The sequence below is a fragment of the Etheostoma spectabile genome, chromosome 7, assembly GCF_008692095.1.
Source record: "Etheostoma spectabile isolate EspeVRDwgs_2016 chromosome 7, UIUC_Espe_1.0, whole genome shotgun sequence".
Taxonomy (NCBI): Eukaryota; Metazoa; Chordata; class Actinopteri; order Perciformes; family Percidae; genus Etheostoma; species Etheostoma spectabile.
In genome coordinates, this window is record NC_045739.1 from 29741549 (window position 1) to 29762894 (window position 21346).

General features: G+C 40.3%; 4 protein-coding genes and 1 long non-coding RNA gene across 6 annotated transcripts; 1 reads left to right on the plus strand and 4 right to left on the minus strand.

The window, feature by feature from the left end:
• Positions 1-528: 528 nt before the first annotated feature.
• ubxn10 (UBX domain protein 10) lies at positions 529-1492 on the minus strand. The gene has a single exon (XM_032519939.1). It carries the CDS (start codon positions 1264-1266, stop codon positions 571-573), a length of 696 nt encoding a protein of 231 aa, XP_032375830.1. The 5' UTR covers positions 1267-1492; the 3' UTR covers positions 529-570.
• A 1349-nt stretch (positions 1493-2841) lies between these two features.
• On the minus strand, positions 2842-12123 carry LOC116691996 (uncharacterized). Its single transcript, XR_004332610.1, has 3 exons — positions 12051-12123; positions 9708-9712; positions 2842-2856 (listed from the first exon to the last, which is right to left on the minus strand). It is a non-coding gene; the product is annotated as an uncharacterized LOC116691996 (long non-coding RNA).
• Positions 3733-5722, minus strand: cptp (ceramide-1-phosphate transfer protein). Of its 2 annotated transcripts, XM_032519941.1 has the most exons (3): positions 5590-5722; positions 5331-5476; positions 3733-4984 (listed from the first exon to the last, which is right to left on the minus strand). In XM_032519941.1, exons 2-3 carry the CDS (start codon positions 5456-5458, stop codon positions 4462-4464), a joined length of 651 nt encoding a protein of 216 aa, XP_032375832.1. In that variant the 5' UTR covers positions 5459-5476; positions 5590-5722; the 3' UTR covers positions 3733-4461. The 2 variants fall into 2 exon arrangements, with proteins under 2 accessions (XP_032375832.1, XP_032375831.1); XM_032519940.1 differs by having other exon boundaries at positions 5331-5706.
• On the plus strand, positions 6105-19299 carry ints11 (integrator complex subunit 11). The gene is made up of 17 exons (XM_032519935.1): positions 6105-6329; positions 6619-6716; positions 7347-7420; positions 7505-7733; positions 7843-7941; positions 8027-8061; positions 8153-8291; positions 8414-8478; positions 9859-10048; positions 11165-11248; positions 11339-11428; positions 12380-12542; positions 12664-12774; positions 14503-14564; positions 14710-14852; positions 15683-15812; positions 18987-19299. The coding sequence occupies exons 1-17, from the start codon at positions 6302-6304 to the stop codon at positions 19050-19052; spliced, it is 1806 nt and encodes a 601-aa protein (XP_032375826.1). The 5' UTR covers positions 6105-6301; the 3' UTR covers positions 19053-19299.
• LOC116691991 (lysophosphatidic acid receptor 6) lies at positions 19069-21164 on the minus strand. Its single transcript, XM_032519938.1, has 2 exons — positions 20953-21164; positions 19069-20429 (listed from the first exon to the last, which is right to left on the minus strand). Exon 2 carries the CDS (start codon positions 20352-20354, stop codon positions 19380-19382), a length of 975 nt encoding a protein of 324 aa, XP_032375829.1. The 5' UTR covers positions 20355-20429; positions 20953-21164; the 3' UTR covers positions 19069-19379.
• Between the last annotated feature and the right edge of the window lie 182 nt (positions 21165-21346).

A 21346-nucleotide genomic window follows, 5' to 3' on the forward strand; every position in this document is an offset into this window, starting at 1 on the left:
AAAGAATTTAGTACGAAATGCCAGATAAATTAATCAAGATAAAAATGAGCTGCTGTGTTGAATGAAGTCCAGTTTAACTGAAACAGAACTCGTGGTTACATACAGCCACACAGGATCCATTTTAGTGAGCATTCGGTGTAATAGTGCAGCAAAACGTGGTCCTGATTGGCCTTAATGTGCTGTAGTCAATAAAGATTACAATAAATAAACTTAAAAATTCCTATCCAGACATGTTTTATGTCAAAAAAGATAGTCCACTTTGACTAATAATTTGAATCTGATGTGTTTTTTCCCCACAAAAAAGTCAAATCATTCACATTGAATGCATCTTATGGAGCCCCCAAAAGTCTGAAAGATGCTTTTATCATGTTCAACTCCATACTGCTCCACAGGTGTTTGCATGAACATGTGTAGATGGTGTAAGGTGAGCACAGAGAACCTCTGAAAACAGCCTCCCACCCTTCTGCACAGTGGACCTCAAACAAAAAGCGAAACCCATTTTTTTTGAGGAGGAGGGATGTGAAGCTGCACCACGATACCGGTCTTCAACTGCAAAAAATTCAGTGAAGCTCACTCATGCCCCCCCACGCTGCCATTCTGAGAGATGCACAGCACCGATCTGTTCGGGACGCCACACTGAGCCAGGGTCATGTCCATGTCTGTGAAGGTCCTGCGTGGTAAATCCATGGTCTCGATGGAGGCCTCTCCATACTGGGCTCCGCACAGGACCTCTGCCCTGGTTCTCACCATCAGAAGAGTGTCCGTGGGCTCAAAGTGCTCCTGAAACCTCCTGCCGCATGGTGCTCGGACAGCTAGGAGCAACCTGCCAGCTTCTTTGGTAATGACTGATCCTGGATCAGGGGGCTTGGCCCTCTTATCCACCTCAGAGCTGCTGCTCTGGGTCACATCCTTCACTGTGGGGGGGTCTGACTGCCTTAGCTGATGGATCACATGGTCAGACAGACTGAGCTTGGAGATTTTTTTGTCCAGCCCAGTCCTGGGACTCACGTCTGACTGCCTCCCCGCTATGGATGGAAGAACCTTGTACTTGTTTAAGGACTGTGGTGGGGCAGGGGGGGCGTGTTGCAACGTCTGCAGAACCTCATCCTGGCTCAGCTGGCTGGACTGGGAGCGGAGGGTCCTGTCTGGTCTGCTGGACACGGGACAATCTGGAGACCCCGGTGGTCTCGGGAGGCTGCCGGGGACCCCTGAATACAGAGCCGCTCTGCTTCGCCCTTTGGAGGACTTCGGCCTGGTTAAATGCATCGAGGACGACCAGCTGGCGGTGAGTCCCGGTTGTTTCTCTTGGCTTCAGTTCTTTCCAAAAAAAGAGTCGAAGAAACGCATGCCCCGTTGTCTCAGGAGAACGGCTGCGTCCTAGTCAAGTTAAATTATCAGTTGAAAAACGTTGAAATCCCGTTTGGGTGCTATCCGTCCAGTTTCAGCAGGAAGTCCCTCTCTTTAAGCGTCAGCGAGGTTGTCATGACAGTATAGTTGCCGGGACGACGACTTGAGTTAGGGGGCGGGGCGACCCCTGGTGTTGGATGTGCGCAACCGCAGCTGGGTTCACCTTCCAGTTCTGGGGTATGGAAGCAAATAAGAGACAAAAGTAACTTTTGTCTCTTATTTGCTTCCATACCCCAGAAGAAGAGGGTGAACCCAGCTGCAGTTGCGCACTTCCAAAATAAAATATTTCAATATTAAGTACTTAATAATTAATTATTTTATTTTGAAAAAAATCTGAATTGATTTGTTCTGAATTCACCTCTTTGAAATTTAAATATGAACATTTTTGATTTCCATTTTAAAAACCTGAAGTTCCAAAAAAAAAATGTCAATGGTCACAAATTCAGATACAAAAAAAAAATCGATTTACAGAATTTCAGTTAAAATAGATTCAGGTTGATCAAATTTGATTGCTCAAACTCAGATTGAAAATATTTAAATATTCACCCAGTAACCCAGTCACATGACAGACAGGCCGTGCTCTGATTGGCCAGACGTCGGTTTGATTCTTCTCCCATCCTGGGGATGTTATTGTGTTAATATTCAACTTGAATTGTTCGATCCAAATTTTGTTGTAACTTGAAATTTGAGATCTGAATTTGAGCAATCCAATTTGATCAACCTTAATCTATTTTAAATCTTTTTTTTTTTCTGTATCTGAATTTGTGACCATTGAAAAACACATATCGATTTTCAGGTTTTTAAAATGGAAATCAAGAACCTTCAGATTTAAATTTCAAAGAGGTGAATTCAGAACAAATAAATTCATGAAACACGTTTTTCAAAATAAAATCCTCGGGTCTCTAAATTAACCCTCGTGTTGTCTTCCCATTGACCACATCTTTGTGTTTTTCCGGGTTGAAATTTCAACATTTTGCTGTTCTTTAACGTTTAGGTGAGTTTTTGTAGTATTTTTCAACATTTGTCACTTTTTTCAACGATCTTTTGTCACAGTTCTGATATAGAAAGTTTTTGTGAACGGGTCAAATGTGACCCGGGGACAACAGGAGGGTTAAAGAGTGGTCTAGACCTACTCTGTCTGTAGATAACGTCTGCTCTGAATTGACACTATAAATAAAATGTGACTTTTCTTACATTCATGAATTGCTTATAATTGATCATGATTTTGAACTGAAGTCCACCACAAAACATTACACATTAGCTCTGTTTAAGACCCCAGCCGGTGAAAGCAGAACTGGAAGAACATACATCTATTAAAGTAGACATACCATTGGCTAATAATACTCCTTTCAAATTAAAAGTCCCGGGTTCAAAATGTGATATTGTTAAAATTTCAGAAGTAGCCGATTATCATCAGAATGTGCTTAAACTATCAAAAAGAAAAAAGTTCTCATTATGCTGAATGGCTCCTCGCAGTTTTATATTAGAATATACTATAATTATAATATAGAATATTATATAATTCTGATTTCATGACTAACAAATGGGCCTACATGAGAGCAATTATTGGTGGTTCAACAATCTTCTTTTTTAAATACTTGGTATACTGGGTTAATTAATTGTTTAGTACTGCTTCATATGTATGTGTTTTATGTAAAAAGAACAATATTTCACTCTGAGTTGTAGTGGATTAGAAGCATAAAGAAGCATAACATGGAAATACACAAGTAACGTATGTGTAAATATTGTATATACAGTACTTAGGTACTGGTTATATTCCACCACTGTACTACTGAATAGATAAAGAAAATGCAAATGTAATAAGGAACTAGCATCATATTATATCAAAAGTACAAGTACTCATTTTGCAAAATGGACAATTTCAGAATAATGTATGTTATTGGATTATGATTATTGATGCATCAGTTAATATTGCAGCTCGTACTTTTATAGACTTTATTAATTAAGTTATGACCACTACACCGTATACTACACCATGAGGATATAAAATATGACACAATCAAAGTTTACCTACAGTATTTCACTATAGACAATATTCATAATCATCAACCAAGTCAAAAAGAATCTTTAAGCCACACTTTTTATAAATTCAGTTTGATTTATGCAGCTCAGTACATTCTTGTAAAACAGTACACCAAGAGAATATTAAGAATATTAGCATATGTAGTCATTTATACAATGAATAATACAACTGTACTGAGATCATATACAGAGATGTAAACAACTCCACTCTTAAAAACCTGTTTCATAAGTAACCAAATCTTTTCTAAAGTAAGGAAAAGCAAATAGTTTGGATTTTATTTTAATTTAAGTATCCACATTGTTCCACCCCCATCTGTCTCATAATGTTAGTTTTGATTTGAATCTTTCAGATGAATGTCGGCATGTGGCTGCTGCTGGTCTTCTATCTATATTTTCTGTATGTTTTTTACAAGTCTATAGTAATTTATGCAATATCTGGTGTCATCCAATATCAGATAATCTAGTATTAGATACACCTGTCAATATTTGAGTGCAATATGATATGAGAACATCAAAAACTTGACCCAATGGCCCTATTGTTGCACTATTATTTCATACAGGCATTTCTCTAGAGCATAACATCATGATTGGTATCAGTTCTAATTGTTTTCATGATCAATTTTCTTATCCAAATCTGTCAAAAAAACAAAAAATATTCTATTTATTATGACGTAAGACCAAGAAGAGCAGCACATTCTAGAACCTGAAACCATCAAATATTTAGTGTTTCTGCTTGAGATAATTTCTTGAATGATTGTCAAAATAGTTTCAGATTCATTTCATTTTGCTTTTTAGTAAATAAATAATTCATACAGCTACTGATGGAGCAAAGACTTCTGGGCCCAACTGTTCCCCTTCATCTACTTAAATTATAATCGAATACATCTTGAGAAAGTTGAATTTAATCAAAGTCCATTATACACACATATATAATAATTAACAGCACTTATATATATATATATATATCATATTTAATCGTGTGAAGTGGCATATGATTGCAGTTTTGTCTCTCTATGGTAGGTCGAGCAGGTTTTGTTGAGCGTAGAGTTCCTCTGTGATCTGGTACACCTCAGAGATGAGAGGCACAGCTTCCCCTAGCATGGCCACCACCCGCTCGGGGGGGCCCACATTCATCACCTCTAAGAAAGCAGGGCGCCCTGGGAGCACGCAGAAGGCCATGCCGGCAGCTTTGCGCACCACCCAAGGGTGGTGCTGGGAAAGAGACTCATTGTAGGCCTCGGAGCACATGACGGACGTCTTGCTGTCCTCGCCGCTGGTGCGCAGGCGCTCCAGGAAGAGCTCCAGCCACCTCAGTGCCCGGTGAAGCCTCAGCAAGGTCCGGCAGCCTGACTCTGGGTGACTGCCTCTCTTGGTCAGGTCCACCAGGTCGTTGTCCAGCTCGTATTTGACCATTGACTGGACGGTGACATACTGAGAGCCGTTCTCCCCGTGCAGGAGAGTGACCAGGATGTTGATCTTGTTGACAGCATCCTTGGAAATGAAGCCAAACACACTGCCCAAGCAGTTCAGGAACCTGTTAAAGGGAGCAACAAAAGAGCTCGTTAACACCTCAATGGGGTAGCAGTAGCTTAGTCAGTAGGGGGTTGGGAACCGGAAGGTCGCCGGTTCAATCCCAGTACGGAGCAAAGTATGGTGGTGGTATGCTAGCTAGCCTTTCCATGAGCAGCCAGCCCACTCTGACATCTCTCTATTAATACATGTATTGTTACTGAGCATGTGTTTGTTATTCAGGCCTGTGTGTAATAACAACAGAGTGTAAATTGTACCTTCCCCTTGCGGGACTAATAAAGTCTACATTATTATTAATGGCACTTTCTAGACTGTTACAGCCGAGTGTAGCATGAGCACAGTATACTTACTTTACAAGACCACGCCACCCAGCGACGTAGTGTTCAAGATAGATGTCTTTTTTCTCCGACAAGCACAACTTGAAAGTATCGAGCACCTCCTGTAAGCAGAATTTCTGGTCTTCTTGAGGACCAGCCATGGTTTCTATGCGGAAATGCTATCGGCAAAAGCAACAAATGAACGTGTAAATGTGGCTAACGGCTACCAACAAACAAGAGCTGGTACCAAATGTAAGAAATACGGTGTACACTAAAAGACTGAACACATTACCTGCGAGAAAAATGTAACAAAGATGCAAAATTGCTCTACATGTCAGTGGAACGACAGGTCATTCCTGTTCTGATCCGCCTCTACTGCGCAGACTCGAGCCGGGAAAAACACGGAAATTGGTGCCTTGGCCTCCACATTAAAAGCACGCAAGAATGGAGCATGATCAGACTGTATATATTGACGGTCGATGATGGAAATTAACCCCCACAAGTCATTACACCCGTTCATTTTGAGCTGCGTTACTTCATTACTTTGCTTGGTTACTTTTTTAACCAAGTTATGTCTATTTAATTTGTACATTTTATATGATTTGCTTGTTTTAAAAATGCCACAGTCGAAAATTATGCCGTAGTCTGTATTGTCTTATTTGATATTGTCCTGCAAATTCTAAAGCTTAATTCATGTGGGAGTTGTTTTTTGTTCCAGATATGTGGTCAAACAAACAACAACAAAGCACATTACCCTTAAGAAAGTCTTGTGACATGGATTGCAAAAATGGGTTTTATTTTGAATGCGCCGCCCGGAAGTGTTGATGTTTTACTGTGTAACTTGACACTGGTAAAAGAAACCTCGGAATTTGAAAGGACCCACATGTATACAAGTTAGACAATACACATTTCTTTGTAAACTAGGTGTTATTCATCGGAAACTAACCAACCTCCTGGATTAACTAGGTGTAATTCATCTACCTTCAAAAACAGGCTGATAAAACATGCCTGAAATAAAAGTAACACCACTGGGTGAGTAACGCTACAGCAGCTAGCTAGCTAGCTAGCATCTGCTACGCTAGTTCCGTCAACAATACATGTGTATAACGTTGCCGTTATCTATTCGCTAAGTGTTTGGCTCTCTTTGAGTAGCACGACCCTGTTTATTTTCTGTCATGGTGGTCAATACCAGCTTCTAAGCGTCCCTTTATTGTCAGCAGCCGTTGTTAGCTTGAGAAGCTAACGAAAGGGTCTTAGATGGTGCATTTACTGTGCGTTTGTTTTTAGAGTTGTCTCTTAACTTAACCGTTCTCTCTCCAAGGTGCTGGACAGGACGTCGGCCGCAGCTGCATCCTCGTCTCTATTGGAGGCAAAAACATAATGCTTGACTGCGGGATGCACATGGGATACAATGATGATGTAAGTAAACAAGCTTATTTTTCAAATAAGAAAAATAACTGTGTAAGATAACAGTGTGACACAGCACAGCTGTCCAAACATTCCCATATAATATAAGGGGAACAAACCCCAAAAGACCTAGCATATACCAAACCTAATGGAATGCATAGAACTGAAGGAAGACACAAAATAACAACGTTAAAACTTATTTTCATCACAGCCCCAAATCATAATACTGACAAAGATGGCTGTGTCTGAGCTGCATTACAGACTTACATGAAAGTTGTGGCATGCTGATTAAATTATAATAGACTATTTTATACTTTCACCCATCTTTCCTCTTTCCATTTTCTTTAATACAAAGTTGACACTTGCAGTTTCATCACCAGGTGGTTGCTGTAATACAGGGTTGTTGTTGGTCTGGCTAAGTAATGCCATCACTTTGAAATTGCATCTAAAGATTACGATTGGTTGGACAAAACAAGACGTTCAAAGCTATTTCACAATTTTATGACTTTTTATTGACTATTAGACAAAAGACAATTAATCAGGAAATGTCATATCGTGGGTTTCATATGTTTTGGAGCCCTTGTGAAGAAGATTACTGACGGTATAATCCCAATTGAGTGCAAGTCTGTGTTGTCATTGCAGAGGCGTTTCCCAGACTTTTCATATATAACCCAGAACGGGCGTCTGACAGAGTTTCTGGACTGTGTGATCATCAGGTTGGTTGTCCTATAATACTCTTAGCATTTAATAGATAAAACAATCCAGTGCTTTTTGTACATAGTTACCTGTTCATTTCTCAGCCATTTCCACCTGGACCACTGTGGCGCTCTGCCCTTCATGAGTGAGATGGTGGGCTACGATGGACCCATCTACATGACCCATCCCACAAAGGCAATCTGTCCCATTTTGCTGGAGGACTTTCGGAAGATCACCGTCGACAAAAAGGGAGAAACCAACTTCTTCACCTCGCAGATGATCAAGGACTGTATGAAGAAAGTGGTGCCTTTGAACCTCCACCAAACTGTCCAGGTGCAGTGCTCAGATAATTTTTGATGCTATCCATTTATTAATCATTTCTGCACCAGCTGCTCGTCTCTTTTGATGGCATATCGGGCTGTTTCTGTTGTGCTGCTGGCAGGTGGATGACGAGCTGGAGATCAAGGCATACTACGCAGGCCATGTCCTGGGAGCTGCCATGGTGCAGATCAAAGTGGGATCAGAGTCTGTAGTCTACACGGTGAGTGTAAACAAGTCTGCACTGTATCACAGTCAGTGAATTTGATGGCTAAGGTCTCAGAATATTGTCTTTTCCTTTTTTTTAGGGAGACTATAACATGACACCAGACAGGCATTTAGGGTAAGTGGCCTTTACTTAATGTATTCCCTATATGCTAGAGGTTATGTCTACACACTGCAGTCTCCTCATCTTCGTGTTTGTATATTTGCAGCGCTGCATGGATCGATAAGTGCCGTCCAGACATTCTCATCTCAGAGTCTACATATGCCACCACCATCCGTGACTCGAAGAGATGCAGAGAGAGGGACTTTTTAAAGAAAGTACACGAAAGTATAGAAAGAGGGGGAAAGGTAAGTTTTAGAGTCTGTGGAATTCTGTATATTGGGGTGTATTTTTTGCCCTTTTTTTATAGTGCGTAATGGAAAGAAAATGGAAGATTTTAAAAAATTGTGTTTTCTTATTGTCTTTTTAGGTTCTGATTCCCGTTTTTGCCCTCGGAAGAGCACAAGAGCTCTGCATCCTATTGGAAACATTTTGGTAGGTTTGTTCTTCCATTTTATTAATAAAAACCCCGGAGGCAAAATTCACATAAGCTTTCTTATATTTTCTTAAAGGTCCCATGACATGGTGCTCTTTGGATGCTTTTATATAGACCTTAGTGGTCCCCTAATACTGTATCTGAAGTCTCTTTTATATAGACCTTAGTGGTCCCCTAATACTGTATCTGAAGTCTCTTTTATATAGACCTTAGTGGTCCCCTAAAACTGTATCTGAAGTCTCTTTTATATAGACCTTAGTGGTCCCCTAATACTGTATCTGAAGTCTCTTTTATATAGACCTTAGTGGTCCCCTAATACTGTATCTGAAGTCTCTTTTATATAGACCTTAGTGGTCCCCTAATACTGTATCTGAAGTCTCTTTATATAGACCTTAGTGGTCCCCTAACACTGTATCTGAGTCTCTTTTATATAGACCTTAGTGGTCCCCTAATACTGTATCTGAAGTCTCTTTTATATAGACCTTAGTGGTCCCCTAATACTGTATCTGAAGTCTCTTTTATATAGACCTTAGTGGTCCCCTGATACTGTATCTGAAGTCTCTTTATATAGACCTTAGTGGTCCCCTGATACTGTATCTGAAGTCTCTTTATATAGACCTTAGTGGTCCCCTGAAATGTATCTGAAGTCTCTTTATATAGACCTTAGTGGTCCCTTAATACTGTATCTGAAGTCTCTTTCCGTTTTAAAGCCATGCTGTCTCTCTCTCATAGGGGGGGGGAATTCTCTGGGCGGGCAAAGCAGAGAAAGGGGAGGTAGCCTTGCTCCTTATGACATCACAAGGGGAATATTCCATATCAGCCCATCTGAGCTTTCATTTTCTCAAAGGCAGAGCAGGGTACCCAGGGCTCTGTTTACACCTAATCACCATTTCCAGCCACTCGGGGGTAAAAGGCAGGCTGGGGGGGGGGGGGGGGGGGCATATTAATGTAAAAAAAAAAAAGACTTCATGAAGTGACGTTTCCATTCGATGGGACCTTTTAAAAATCTTTATAGGTTTGTGAATGTTATCACATCTCTGTCAAAACTAGAAATAAGAGAGCAAAGATGGTGGAGAAAGTGAGGTGTGGAGATAACCGTTGTTCCCTGGCTGATTGATATCAGATAAAGGCAATTTTTGTGGCTCATAATTGTTGGTGATTCAAATTATATAGCAGGGCCTGTCAGTATGGACTAATTACACATAATTACTATACACACATGTCACACGGTGACTGGAATAAAAAGAAATAGCAGCTCCCTCAATTAGCTGTATTACTTTTATTTATTAGGCTTAATGGGGGATTAATGGTGGTATATGAATGTTTTCATATTAACTGGCGGCTCATTGACACTCCAATTAACTCCTTTCCCCAACCAGGGAGAGAATGAACCTAAAAGCCCCCATCTACTTCTCCACTGGGCTGACGGAGAAAGCCAATCATTATTACAAGCTTTTCATAACGTGGACCAACCAGAAGATTCGAAAAACCTTTGTGCAAAGAAACATGTTTGAATTTAAGCACATCAAGGCCTTCGACCGCTCCTACGCCGATAATCCTGGCCCCATGGTGAGTTTGTTTCTATGGAACTTTCTTTGAAATTGTACAAGTAGAGCTGGGAGATAGTGAGTGGCCCTTGACTGACTTTGACCTTTCTTCAACTGACGTTTTATGTCACTGAAACTAGAGACGGTGCGATACGGATACAGTTGTGCTCATAAGTTTACATACCCATGCTTAAGTTGACTAAAAAGAAGAATAAAAAAAATCATCTTTTGGAAATTGATCTTAATGCCTTAATTTAAAAAAAAGAGGAAAATTCCAACCTTTTAAGGACACCAATTTTCTTTGTGAATGAACAATGTATTGTAAATAAATAACTGTTCTTCCTTAAAATGCATGGTTTTATTTCAGTTAGCCTAATAGCTGGTTGGATTTGCATTGAGAGGTGATATCATGCAAAGCTGCCCATGCCAATCTCTATATATAATGAAGGGTATGTGATGATGTGTGGGGGGGGGCTATTTTAATTCCAAAGGCCAAGGGAACTTTATCAGGATGCATAGTATCTTGATCCATTTATTAACTGGCCTTTAATTATAAAAATATGCCTGCCTCTATGGGAATTTAACATAGGGGGGTGGATACTTAGGCCCCCTGTATTTTAAGGAAGAACATTTATTTATTTACAAAACATTATTCATTCACAAAGAAAATTGGTGTCCTTAAAAGGTTGGATTTTTCCTTTTTTCTTTTAAATTAAGGCATTAAGATCAATTTCCAAAAGATGATTTTTTTTATTCCTCTTTTTAGTCAACTTAAGCATGGGTATGTAAAACTTATGAGAGTATATTCTTGACCAAATACCCCAATGTCAATAAATATTGGTGCTTTCACAGAATATTTACACATTGAGATTTTTGATAAATAATCACCAATAATGTGGATACAATGACTAAGTGGGTAAAGGCAAATAATAAAACCGCTAGTAAGTCTGAAGAAGGCATCACTATACTGTACTAATGCATTTGAAACCAGGAAAACACCAAACTTGTGTCATATCACGAGATCAAGCCTCATATATCGATGTTGACATCATATCTAAATATTTCCCAGCCTTACTAGTATTTCATTTAGGATGCACATTCAAATGGAAATGCACTACAACAATATGTCCACTTTCAGGTGGTGTTTGCAACCCCAGGTATGCTGCATGCGGGTCAGTCTTTGCAGATCTTCAAGAAATGGGCTGGCAATGAGAAGAACATGGTGAGTCTCCTAAGGAAATAAAATGAAAGCTGTTTTTTTTTTTATAAAAATAACTACACTTAACAAACAACTGGTTGTGCTTATTTTTAGGTTATCATGCCTGGGTATTGTGTACAAGGAACAATCGGTCACAAGATCCTGAATGGGCAGAGGAAACTAGAGATGGAAGGGAGATCAACCGTAAGAGTTTTTCATTTACCCTTCCTCTGTGTCAGTTGTGACATCATACTGGATTTAATGGCTTGAGTTTTTGTTGTTGTTGTTGAGCTCTGCAGATAAAGTCACTTCATCATGTTATCCCTCATTTCTCTCATCTTCCTTGTGACTTTGGTCTGCTAATGCAACAGTGCATAAAAAATAGTTCAATATTTTGGGAAATTCCCTTTTTAGCAATCTTGGAGGGATTTATATCATAAATGCGGACATCAAAGACCAAGATGCTTAGTTTAGCATAAAGGCTATAGCACGGGGAAACAATAGCGGCCTACCAGCGACTCTAAAGTTAACTTACTAACACGGTTATGTGTGGGTTTATTTCATATCCATAACTCTCTATAACACCACAACATGTCACCTTTGCACTTTTATGTACAAATTGAACAAACAACTCATAACATGCTAATGAGAGAGCTTTAGACAGAGCCAATTTAGCTGTTTCCCTCTACTTACAGTCTTTATGCTAAGCTAAGCTAAGCTAACCATCTCCTGGCATTAGCTTCATATCTAATGAAACGGATATTAGAGTGATAATGATCTTCTCTTCTAACTCTAACCAAGAATTGTGATCCATGTGAAACACAACTTGGGCTGCACAATTAATCGCAATTATATCGAAATCGCAATATGATTTAGTGCGATTTCCAAATCGCAGGGGGGCACAAGTTAAATATATGTCAAACCCTATTAAAATAAAGTATCGTGGTGCTGCAGAGACATCACGGCCTACAAATCTAACCCTACGGACTAAAGAAAGAATCTTTGTTGGGTATAGATCCTTGCAAAAATTCAATATCATGAATCATATCACAATATCAGTCAAAATGATCACAATTAGATATTTTCCGGATATCCTGCAGCCCTAAACACAACACTGGCATAGTGATTTACTTCCAGTTTCTGTGGTTCCTACAGTTGGATGTGAAGCTCCAGGTGGAGTACATGTCCTTCAGTGCCCATGCCGATGCTAAGGGCATCATGCAGCTCATCCGCATGGCGGAGCCTCGCAACATGCTGCTGGTGCACGGCGAGGCGGTCAAAATGGAGTTCCTCAAGGGCAAGATTGAGCAGGAGTTCAGTAAGTGCATGGTCCAGCCACATCAAGCATGTTAGGCCCGTTATAGGGTGAACGTGTGCACGCTCACAGTAGGAGGGGGGGAGCCATTGTCAGTCCTGTGATTGTTGTTTTGAAATGGCAGGCATAGACTGCCACATGCCCGCCAACGGAGAGACCGCGACGGTGACGACAAACCCTAGCGTGCCCGTGGATATCTCACTCAACCTGCTCAAGAGGGAGATGGCTCTCGGAGGTATGCGTGTGTGTGTTGTAATAATTGCGGAGGTCGTCTGTGATCTTAACACTGTGCAAATCTGCCGCGTCTGTAATTTGTCCAATACCATATTTCACCAAACAGAGGCTGTGTGATACGCATTGAACAGACGTGGGGGGTTATTTCTAAATCCCTTGAGGTCCCCTGGTAAAGCTAATCCAGTATGACTAGAGATATTGGTTGTAGGCGGTAACAATGGTTTACAGTAGGTACTGTACAGGGCGGCCTACGCAGTTTCAGAATTCTGCTTGTTGCTGACATTGGATTAAAAGTGTTTTTTCAGCGTGGTTTAGACTAGTCGCTTTGTCCAATGCCACCTAAATGTCATGACCTGAATAGTGTCATAATGATAAATGTCATGAATGAGCGATGATTCTAGAATAATCAACAAGAGTCTTAAATCAGAGAAAGTGAGTAGCGCTGTGTATTAGGACAGTACAACAATGGTTACCCATACTCCTCCTTGGCTTTTTGTTATACTTAAGTTATCAAACATCACATTTTTTCATATTTTTTAATTGTATTATTATTGTTATTACAGTATTTTCAGACTTTGGTACAATTTCTGTGTCAGATGGGTGCAGGCATAGGTATAAAGTTGGTGTCTGGACAATTATCACAAAAACACCTCCAATTTTTATATATATAAAAAAAAAAATCAGTTGATTTGTTATATCCAGCAAATATGTTTTAAAGTGCTCATATTGTGGTTTTTGTCTTTACCCCTTTCCTTTATAGTGTTATATATCTTTTTCTGTATGTTATAGGGTTACAAAGTGAAAAAGTACCCCCCCCCCCCCCAAAAGAGACTTACCATAGTCCAGCCTTTACTTCAGACACAAACATAATGCTCACCTAGCTGCTAGCATGGCACGCCCTCATACTCTGCTTCTGACTGGCTAGTAGTCCTTACCTAGGTGCTGTCAGGACCCTCATACTCTGCTTCTGACTGGCTAGTAGTCCTTACCTAGGTACTGTCAGGGCCCTCATACTCTGCTTCTGACTGGCTAGTAGTCCTTACCTAGGTACTGTCAGGGCCCTCATACTCTGCTTCTGACTGGCTAGTAGTCCTTACCTAGGTACTGTCAGGGCCCTCATACTCTGCTTCTGACTGGCTAGTAGTCCTTACCTAGGTACTGTCAGGGCCCTCATACTCTGCTTCTGACTGGCTAGTAGTCCTTACCTAGGTACTGTCAGGGCACGCCTTCATACTCTTCTTCTTACTGGCTAGCAGTACTTACTGCGCATGTGCAAATAGAAGTGAGAGGTCTCACTCTGTACTAAAACAGAGAGCTCAACACAGGGTGAAAAAAGGAGCTGGAGCAATGGGCAGTAATCAACCTAGTCTGGTACAACCTCTAAATACAAACCTGAACCTGTAAATAAGCATAATATGAGCCCTTTAAATTCTACAATATTAGAAAAGTTTAAAGTATAATACTAACCTCTTCAATCTGCCGTTTAAATGACTGTAGTACAGAAGGTTGCCAGATCGGGTCGTCAGGTCAGGCATCCCCTGTTCCAAAGTTTATCATAATTGCCCTCTGAACCTTAAAACTATGTGTTATATACTGTAACTGGTATAGAAAAATCCTCACTCATACCCAAATCTACGCCTATATTTGTATATGATTATTTACTTGTTACTGTACTTGTTAATGTTGTTTACTTGTATTTATTCATTTATAAACCATTCTTGTGTTGAAGGCCCACTTCCTGATCCCAAAAAACCTCGCACCATGCATGGAACCCTGATCATGAAAGAAAACGTAAGTTGACACAGTGCAGGAGGAAGCCTTTCAAACATGCTTTTGTGACCTTTACGTGGAATCGCCCGCAGTCCAGTGACATTTGCTCGGTCACCGCGATCGACGGATGACGCCGTAACCCCTGCTTGTCTCTCCCTGAGCACAGAGTCTGAAGCTGGTGTCGTCGGAGCAGGCCCTGAAGGAGCTGGGCCTCAACGAGCATCAGTTGCGCTTCACCTGCCGCGTGCAGCTCCAGGACCCACACAGCGACCCCGACACACTTAACAGAATCTACACACACCTCAAGAGGTGAGGGGGGCTCTGCAGGAAGAGCAGGGTCACTGACCTTCTGCATCTACCTACTAATCTGCATCCACCTAAATCACCCACTTTCTCTATCTTCCCCCTGTTAACCCCATCACCCTTTTTGTCTTCTTTACAGGGTCTGGTGTCTATTTTCTTTGTAATTATTGTACTATATTTGGGATATACTTTAGGATACACAGTATGTGTCATTTCAGTTTTCTGAGACTTATGATTTTGCAGCTTATTTCCTTAATTCCTTGTTACATGTGCTGCGAGAGATGATTAACCTATGTATCCTATTTCTGTTGCATGATTTAACCCTTTTATGGTATTCCGGTCCAATTGACCCATTTCAAATTTTTACAAGAAGGAAAATGGTACAAGTTAAATTTCTTCTACCTGAAAATCAACGGCCTTACTTTATTTAGTGTAATAAACATGTATTCCTGACTCAGTTCAGTTTAACTCGAAAATTAAAATGATTCCAGATATGACCACTTGTGTTTTTTTCCATAGTGGATTTTAAACATGAATTATAACCTTATGGCAAAAAAACAAATCACACTTCCATTTTTAATTGTGTTCCAGTAGAGACCGATTCCATTACCTAAACATATTGTATATGTTATCTCAATTGTTTGAAATTGAGATAAAGGCAATATTTGTTAATAGATTATGAAGTAAAGTTTTATTTCAGAATTGTTTTTATAATCCAAAATAAGTCCCGGGTCAATCTGACCCGAGAAGCCAATACAAGGGTTAATTTCCGTTGCATTTTTAACATTTAAGATCTGTTTTTTTTTATTTATTTTTTGTGCATTTCTTTGCTTCAGCGTGTTAAAAGGTTACACCATCCAGCACCTCCCCGATGGCACAGTCATGGTGGAGTCCATCGTCATCAAAGTCTCCTCCTCCGCTGAAGACCCCAACACCAAGGTCCTGCTGCTTTCATGGAGTTATCAGGTAAAAACTGTTTTATTTTTACAATGGCATCAAAATGCTTTTTTTGAAATACCTTGCACATCACTGCTGTTTTGAGAGCAGTTCAGGTCTTCCAGCATGGCGGCATCAAATGAAAACACAATGACACCATTAAACAGTCCCACAGGTTTCTGTGGCAGGTGATAAATGTCTGGTTTTGACACCCTCTTATCTTTGATTTTTTTTTAAGTAGTAAAAGGCAGATTTTGAATTAAGGTCGGTAATGGTCGCTGTGTTTGCTGAGACTGGGCTCAGTGGTACAGCGGTTGCCTGCCAATTGAAAGGTTGGTGGTTCGATCCCTGGCCCTGCTGGCCCATGTTGAAGTTTCCTTTGGCAAGACACTGAACACCAAGTTTCCCCCGATGCCGCCCCATCGAAGTGTAAATGTGTGTGTGAGTGTGTATCTGATGAGCAGGTGGCACCTTGTACGGCAGCCTCGGCCACAGTGTATGGATGTGTGTGAATGGTGTGTAGTGTACACCTTTGAGTAGTCGTTAAGACTAGAAAAGCTCTATATAAGAACAGACCATTTACATTTATCTTTGCATTTTTTTAAGTAATAAAAGGCAGATTTTGAATAAAGGTCGGTAATGGTCGCTTTGTTCATGCATAATGTGTCTAAAGGGGTAGCAAAGAGAGGTTGAATAAAAAGTGGCCTTGATCTAAAAAACAGAACTTTAAAAAATAAATAAAAAAATAAACTATTTGTTGACTGTTCTGGAGACATACTCTCCTAAGTAGAAAAAAGTAGTTCCCATCATGCAGATATCCCACCCGTGATTCCAGTCTTTCTAATAAGAGTTTTTGTTCTGCAGTATTGAAGGCAGCACTGAGATCTAGAAGCACAAGAATCCTTTATGCTGAGAAAACTCTGACGGATTAAAACAGCTCAAAAAGGCCAAAAGCAGTAAGCCAATTGTAGAGTTGATCACCAACAAGCACCAAGGTATTTATTTGTCTCCGCAGTATCCGCTTTTGGCCCCTTTAAGCCTGTAAACAGAGGCTTCGATGAAGAGAAGGGAGAGCATTAAAACCTTTAATTTCACACAGTCTACGGTTAAAAGTCACAGAAGGAAGCAGTAGGGTTTGTAATGCATTCGGCTCATAAAATTAAATGAGAATTGAAGTCATAAAAAAAAAAAAAAAAATCCAAATTATTTACAAATGAAATTAAATGCAGGCCTAGTCTCCACTGTCCAGCCAACCTGAGGATTTATCGTGATGCAATACTAGCTATTGTCTTAGATTTTAGATATGATAATATGATGAAGTGTGGTCTCTTTGTAATGGTCTTAACTTAACAGACTGTTGTAACTTCACCCACTTATTCATTATAGCCACATTATTGATGATTATTTATCACAAATATCAAATAATGTAAATATAGTGGGAAAGCACCAATAGTCAGCCCTAATATTCTCACAATATCCGTATCAAGGTATTTGGTTAAAAAATATTGGGATATTTGATTTTTTTCCCATATCACCCCCAGTGTACACACCTTCTTTGTGTTTTTTGTCTTGCATTTTTTTTTCTTCCAATTTGCACATCAATACAACTCTTACAACCCTTACGACAACAAAAGGAACCCACACTGTTATGAGCTATGAACAATTATTTTCTGTAGCCTCTGAGTAAGTTACGTTGATGTTTATGTTAAGACATCTTATATTTAACTTACTTTTTTTACACATACTTGACACTTTAATTGATAAGAATGCCTGTCTGTTGTCTGGATATGTTGACGTAAATACAGGCTCCACTATACACTGTACACTATGCTATATGATATCTTTTTGGATCTGGCACACTTGGTTCCTCTTTTATGATTGAAACCATTCCCAGGCTATTTCCTGTCTGATGTCCTTTTCGCTACAGCACGTTTGGTTTGTTTGAAATCCAGTTTAAAGTGCACCGCAAAGGGGATATGAGTCATACAATCTCATGTCCTCAGGGGACTTTCTATCAGCCAAAGCAAGTGAAAAGCCTGGTGTGAGCGGACAGTTTGAGAGTTGGGGCTTTGGAGGTAAGACTTAAGTGAAAGTAGAAGGTGGGGAAACCTGCCCGTTGAACTTCAGGCACTGCGCAATGGAAGGAGAGCGGTTTCTGTGGCTTCATGTGCTCTGTGCAAAGCACACAGTGCAAGACAATAAAAGACATGATGTGTTTTTCTGCTTCTTTTTTGGATCTTTAATCTTCTCAAAACGGCGGCTTAGAGATTCAATTGATAGTTAATTTCCTGCTTTTTGACGGTGTATGTTAGATTATCAGGTGCATGTGTTGGAGATATAATCAGGTACTCGATAGGAACTTAAGTAATCATTTTTTTTGTCTTTTTTTTTTTTTATTGCAGATACCAAGTCAATAAAAACCACAGCTCATGAAATTCTGTGTAGATTTTTTTATTTCTATTGTGAATCTGAAAACACTTAATAGATTAAATAGAAAAGAAATTGACAGAAAATTCCTTGGCAACTATTTTGATAATCAATGAAGGATTCAAAGGTATATTTTTTTATCACGTATGTACAATTTAAAAAGTGCAGTTAAAAAACTGTAAGGATTAGTAAAAAGAAAAAGGGTGAAAAAGTATAAAGTCATTTTTTTGTTTAGGGTTAGCTTCAGCTAACGTTTATTGGTTAAATGTAATCTTCTGCTTTTCTGTCTGTTATGTAATTATAATCTCAATACCTTCGGGCGTTTGGACTGTTGGTCAGCAAAAAACACAAAATTATATCAATTTTTTCTTTTCATTAATATTTAAAGTTGCACTATGAGTTCCTGCATGGTCACTGTCGACGTTCCAAACTCGATTTGAGACAAAAATGAAATTGCACTGAAACCATGCAGGAACTCATACTGCATCTTTTAAGAAAGAATACTTTGAAGTGAAACACATACTTTGACATATGCAAAAAAGGAGGGGTCGCAAGTAACATATATAGTAACACTATAATATGCAAACACATATTATACATTTACAGGTAGTACTGAATATTGCTTTAAGTCAGTCCTCTGCGATTCCTCTATGCACTGATTCCAGATTTCGCGGTATCAGTGTGATGTTGTTAGCAGGTGTTAAAGTGTAAATATGGTGCTTTGTCTTTTCCTACAATGCTTTAACTTTGACTTTCTGTTGTGGTTTTCTTTCTCAGGACGAGGACCTGGGCAGCTTCCTTTCAACTCTGCTGAAAAAGGGGCTCCCATCTGGACTCTGCTAAAAAAAAAATATCTTTGGTTCCAAAACGACGAACATTTGAAGGAAAATTCCCACTAAAAAGAATGTCACTCCTTTGAGGCTTAACACCATCTCACCTGTATACTTTACCACAACATTAAGGCCTGATGTTGCAGACTCTCTCATGGACTCATTTATAGACTGAACTGCAAAAATAAGATCCTCAAATTCGGTCCCTTTTATTTTGATGTACAAAGCCAATTCGAATAAACACTTTTGTAGAAAAGTCTCATTTTTGCAATAGTGGTGTTACCATTAACAATGAAGCGTTTGAAGAGATTTAATTACAGTATGCATGTGCTGTTACCCTTCAGCTCACTGCAATGGTATAAACACCCCTCCTCCTCCTCCTCCTCGCAACTCTTCTGCACAGCCATGTCATCTTTAACCGCTTCCATTTGCAGTGGCTGGTGGTGACGTAGTAAAGCACGGGGTCCAGGCATGTGTTGAGGATGACGAGCGCCATGGTGACGCGCCTGGCGTTGTGGATGGCGTTGACGGAGGAGCAGCTCTGGATGACCTCCATGCGTCGGAGGAGGTGCAGCAGGTACACCACGTGGTTGGGCAGGAAGCACAGCAGCGTTATGGCCAGGATGGTGTAAATCACCCTCACGGCTTTTTGAGCTGTTTTAGTCCTTATCGTGGAAATGCGGCGTGCGGCCAGCGGGTAACACACCAGGATGATCACGGAGGGCAGCAGGGAGCCGACGGTCAGGCACAGCCCGCTGTACACCACCAAGCGCGAGCTCCACTCTTTCTGGGCGAAGTTCTCAAAGCAGCTGTGGCTTCCCGATTCGTCTACAAGTGTTTCCAGGGGGCCCATGAGGACAAAGATCAGCATGGCCACTAAAACTACACACCAGAGCACCGCGACCACAACCAGAGAGCACCAGGGGCTCCGCATCCTCAGATAGGTGTGAGGGTGTACGGTGGCCATGTAGCGATCCACACAGATACAAGTCATGAAACAGATGCTCATGTAGATGTTGGCGAAGAACAGCAGTCCGGTGACGCGGCAGGCGGCGTCCCCAAACACCCAGTTGTTCCTGTGGAGGTGGTAGTGGATCTTAAAGGGCAGAGTGCAGAGGATGACGATGTCTGCCAGAGCCAGATTGCTGATGTACACGCTGAAGCTCGTGCGGGGATTACACCTGAAGGTGAAGACGAAGAAGGCAGCCAGATTTCCTGGTAGACCTACGACTAAAGCTAAGATGTAGACCGCTGGGAACAAGTAGTACTGGTACTCTGCCGAAGGCATACTGCAGTTGCCGTCTGTCGCGTTCATCTTTGCAGATTTAGGGTTTTGTCAAATGAAATTGAGACGGCGTGGGTTGATTCTCCCCAACGCTGCCTGCTGCATCTGTAGCAACACAAACAAGTTTCCATTCAGTTTCCCCCCCCTTCTTTTACTTTCCACTCTGCCTTCGAAAACAAGTCATTCTTTTATTCTGCTTTTTTTAGCTTTTAACAAATGGGTTTGATTCCAGAAGCTGACTATACGATTCTGTATTCTGAAGAAACAAAAGGCAAAAGCAGATATTTTTATACATGGTACATTACACATTTACTTACACATTTAATTCCTACTTTATATTATTCTATAAAGATGAAGTGCAACAGACAAGGCAGGAACACTTTGACCACATAAAATACCAACAAAGTTACATTTACAGTTGCATTCCTGAGACAAATGTGGGTTATTAGTGGAAGGGTTTAGAGGACAATATTTTGCCCTAATCAGTTGATCGATGTTTAAAGACAGTTTTAGCAATTACAACTTTTCTCAAAAATGATTTAGATTTGTAAAATATGAACACAAACTAAACCTTAACTTTATACAGTTTGAATAAAACAAGACCCATTTAAGAAAGAAAAACACCTACCAAGTTGTTTAGGGACTCTTTAGTTGGATGTCCAGGTGAAAACACACAAGATAACAAATCTTGTAGCTTCACTTTATACGAGCAGCTCCTCTCAGAATACAGCGTGCATATACAATGCGGCTCTTTGCTCAGGCGTCTTAATTTCCTGTTTCAGTGAACTGTAGGTGTGGAGTTGGTTAGAAAACCATAGCATGACACTAGACTAGGCGGTCTGTTTTTATTACCCGCCCACTGCAGTATATTGAGATATATGAGTAGGAGAATCTCCCCTATATTTCTGCCAGGCTGCATGAGTGTATTTATAATTTACATAGTTTTATATTCACACTAAATGCACATAGAGGTAAAACTTGCACACATCCTCTTTTCTATTAGGCCTTAAAGGTTAACAAGT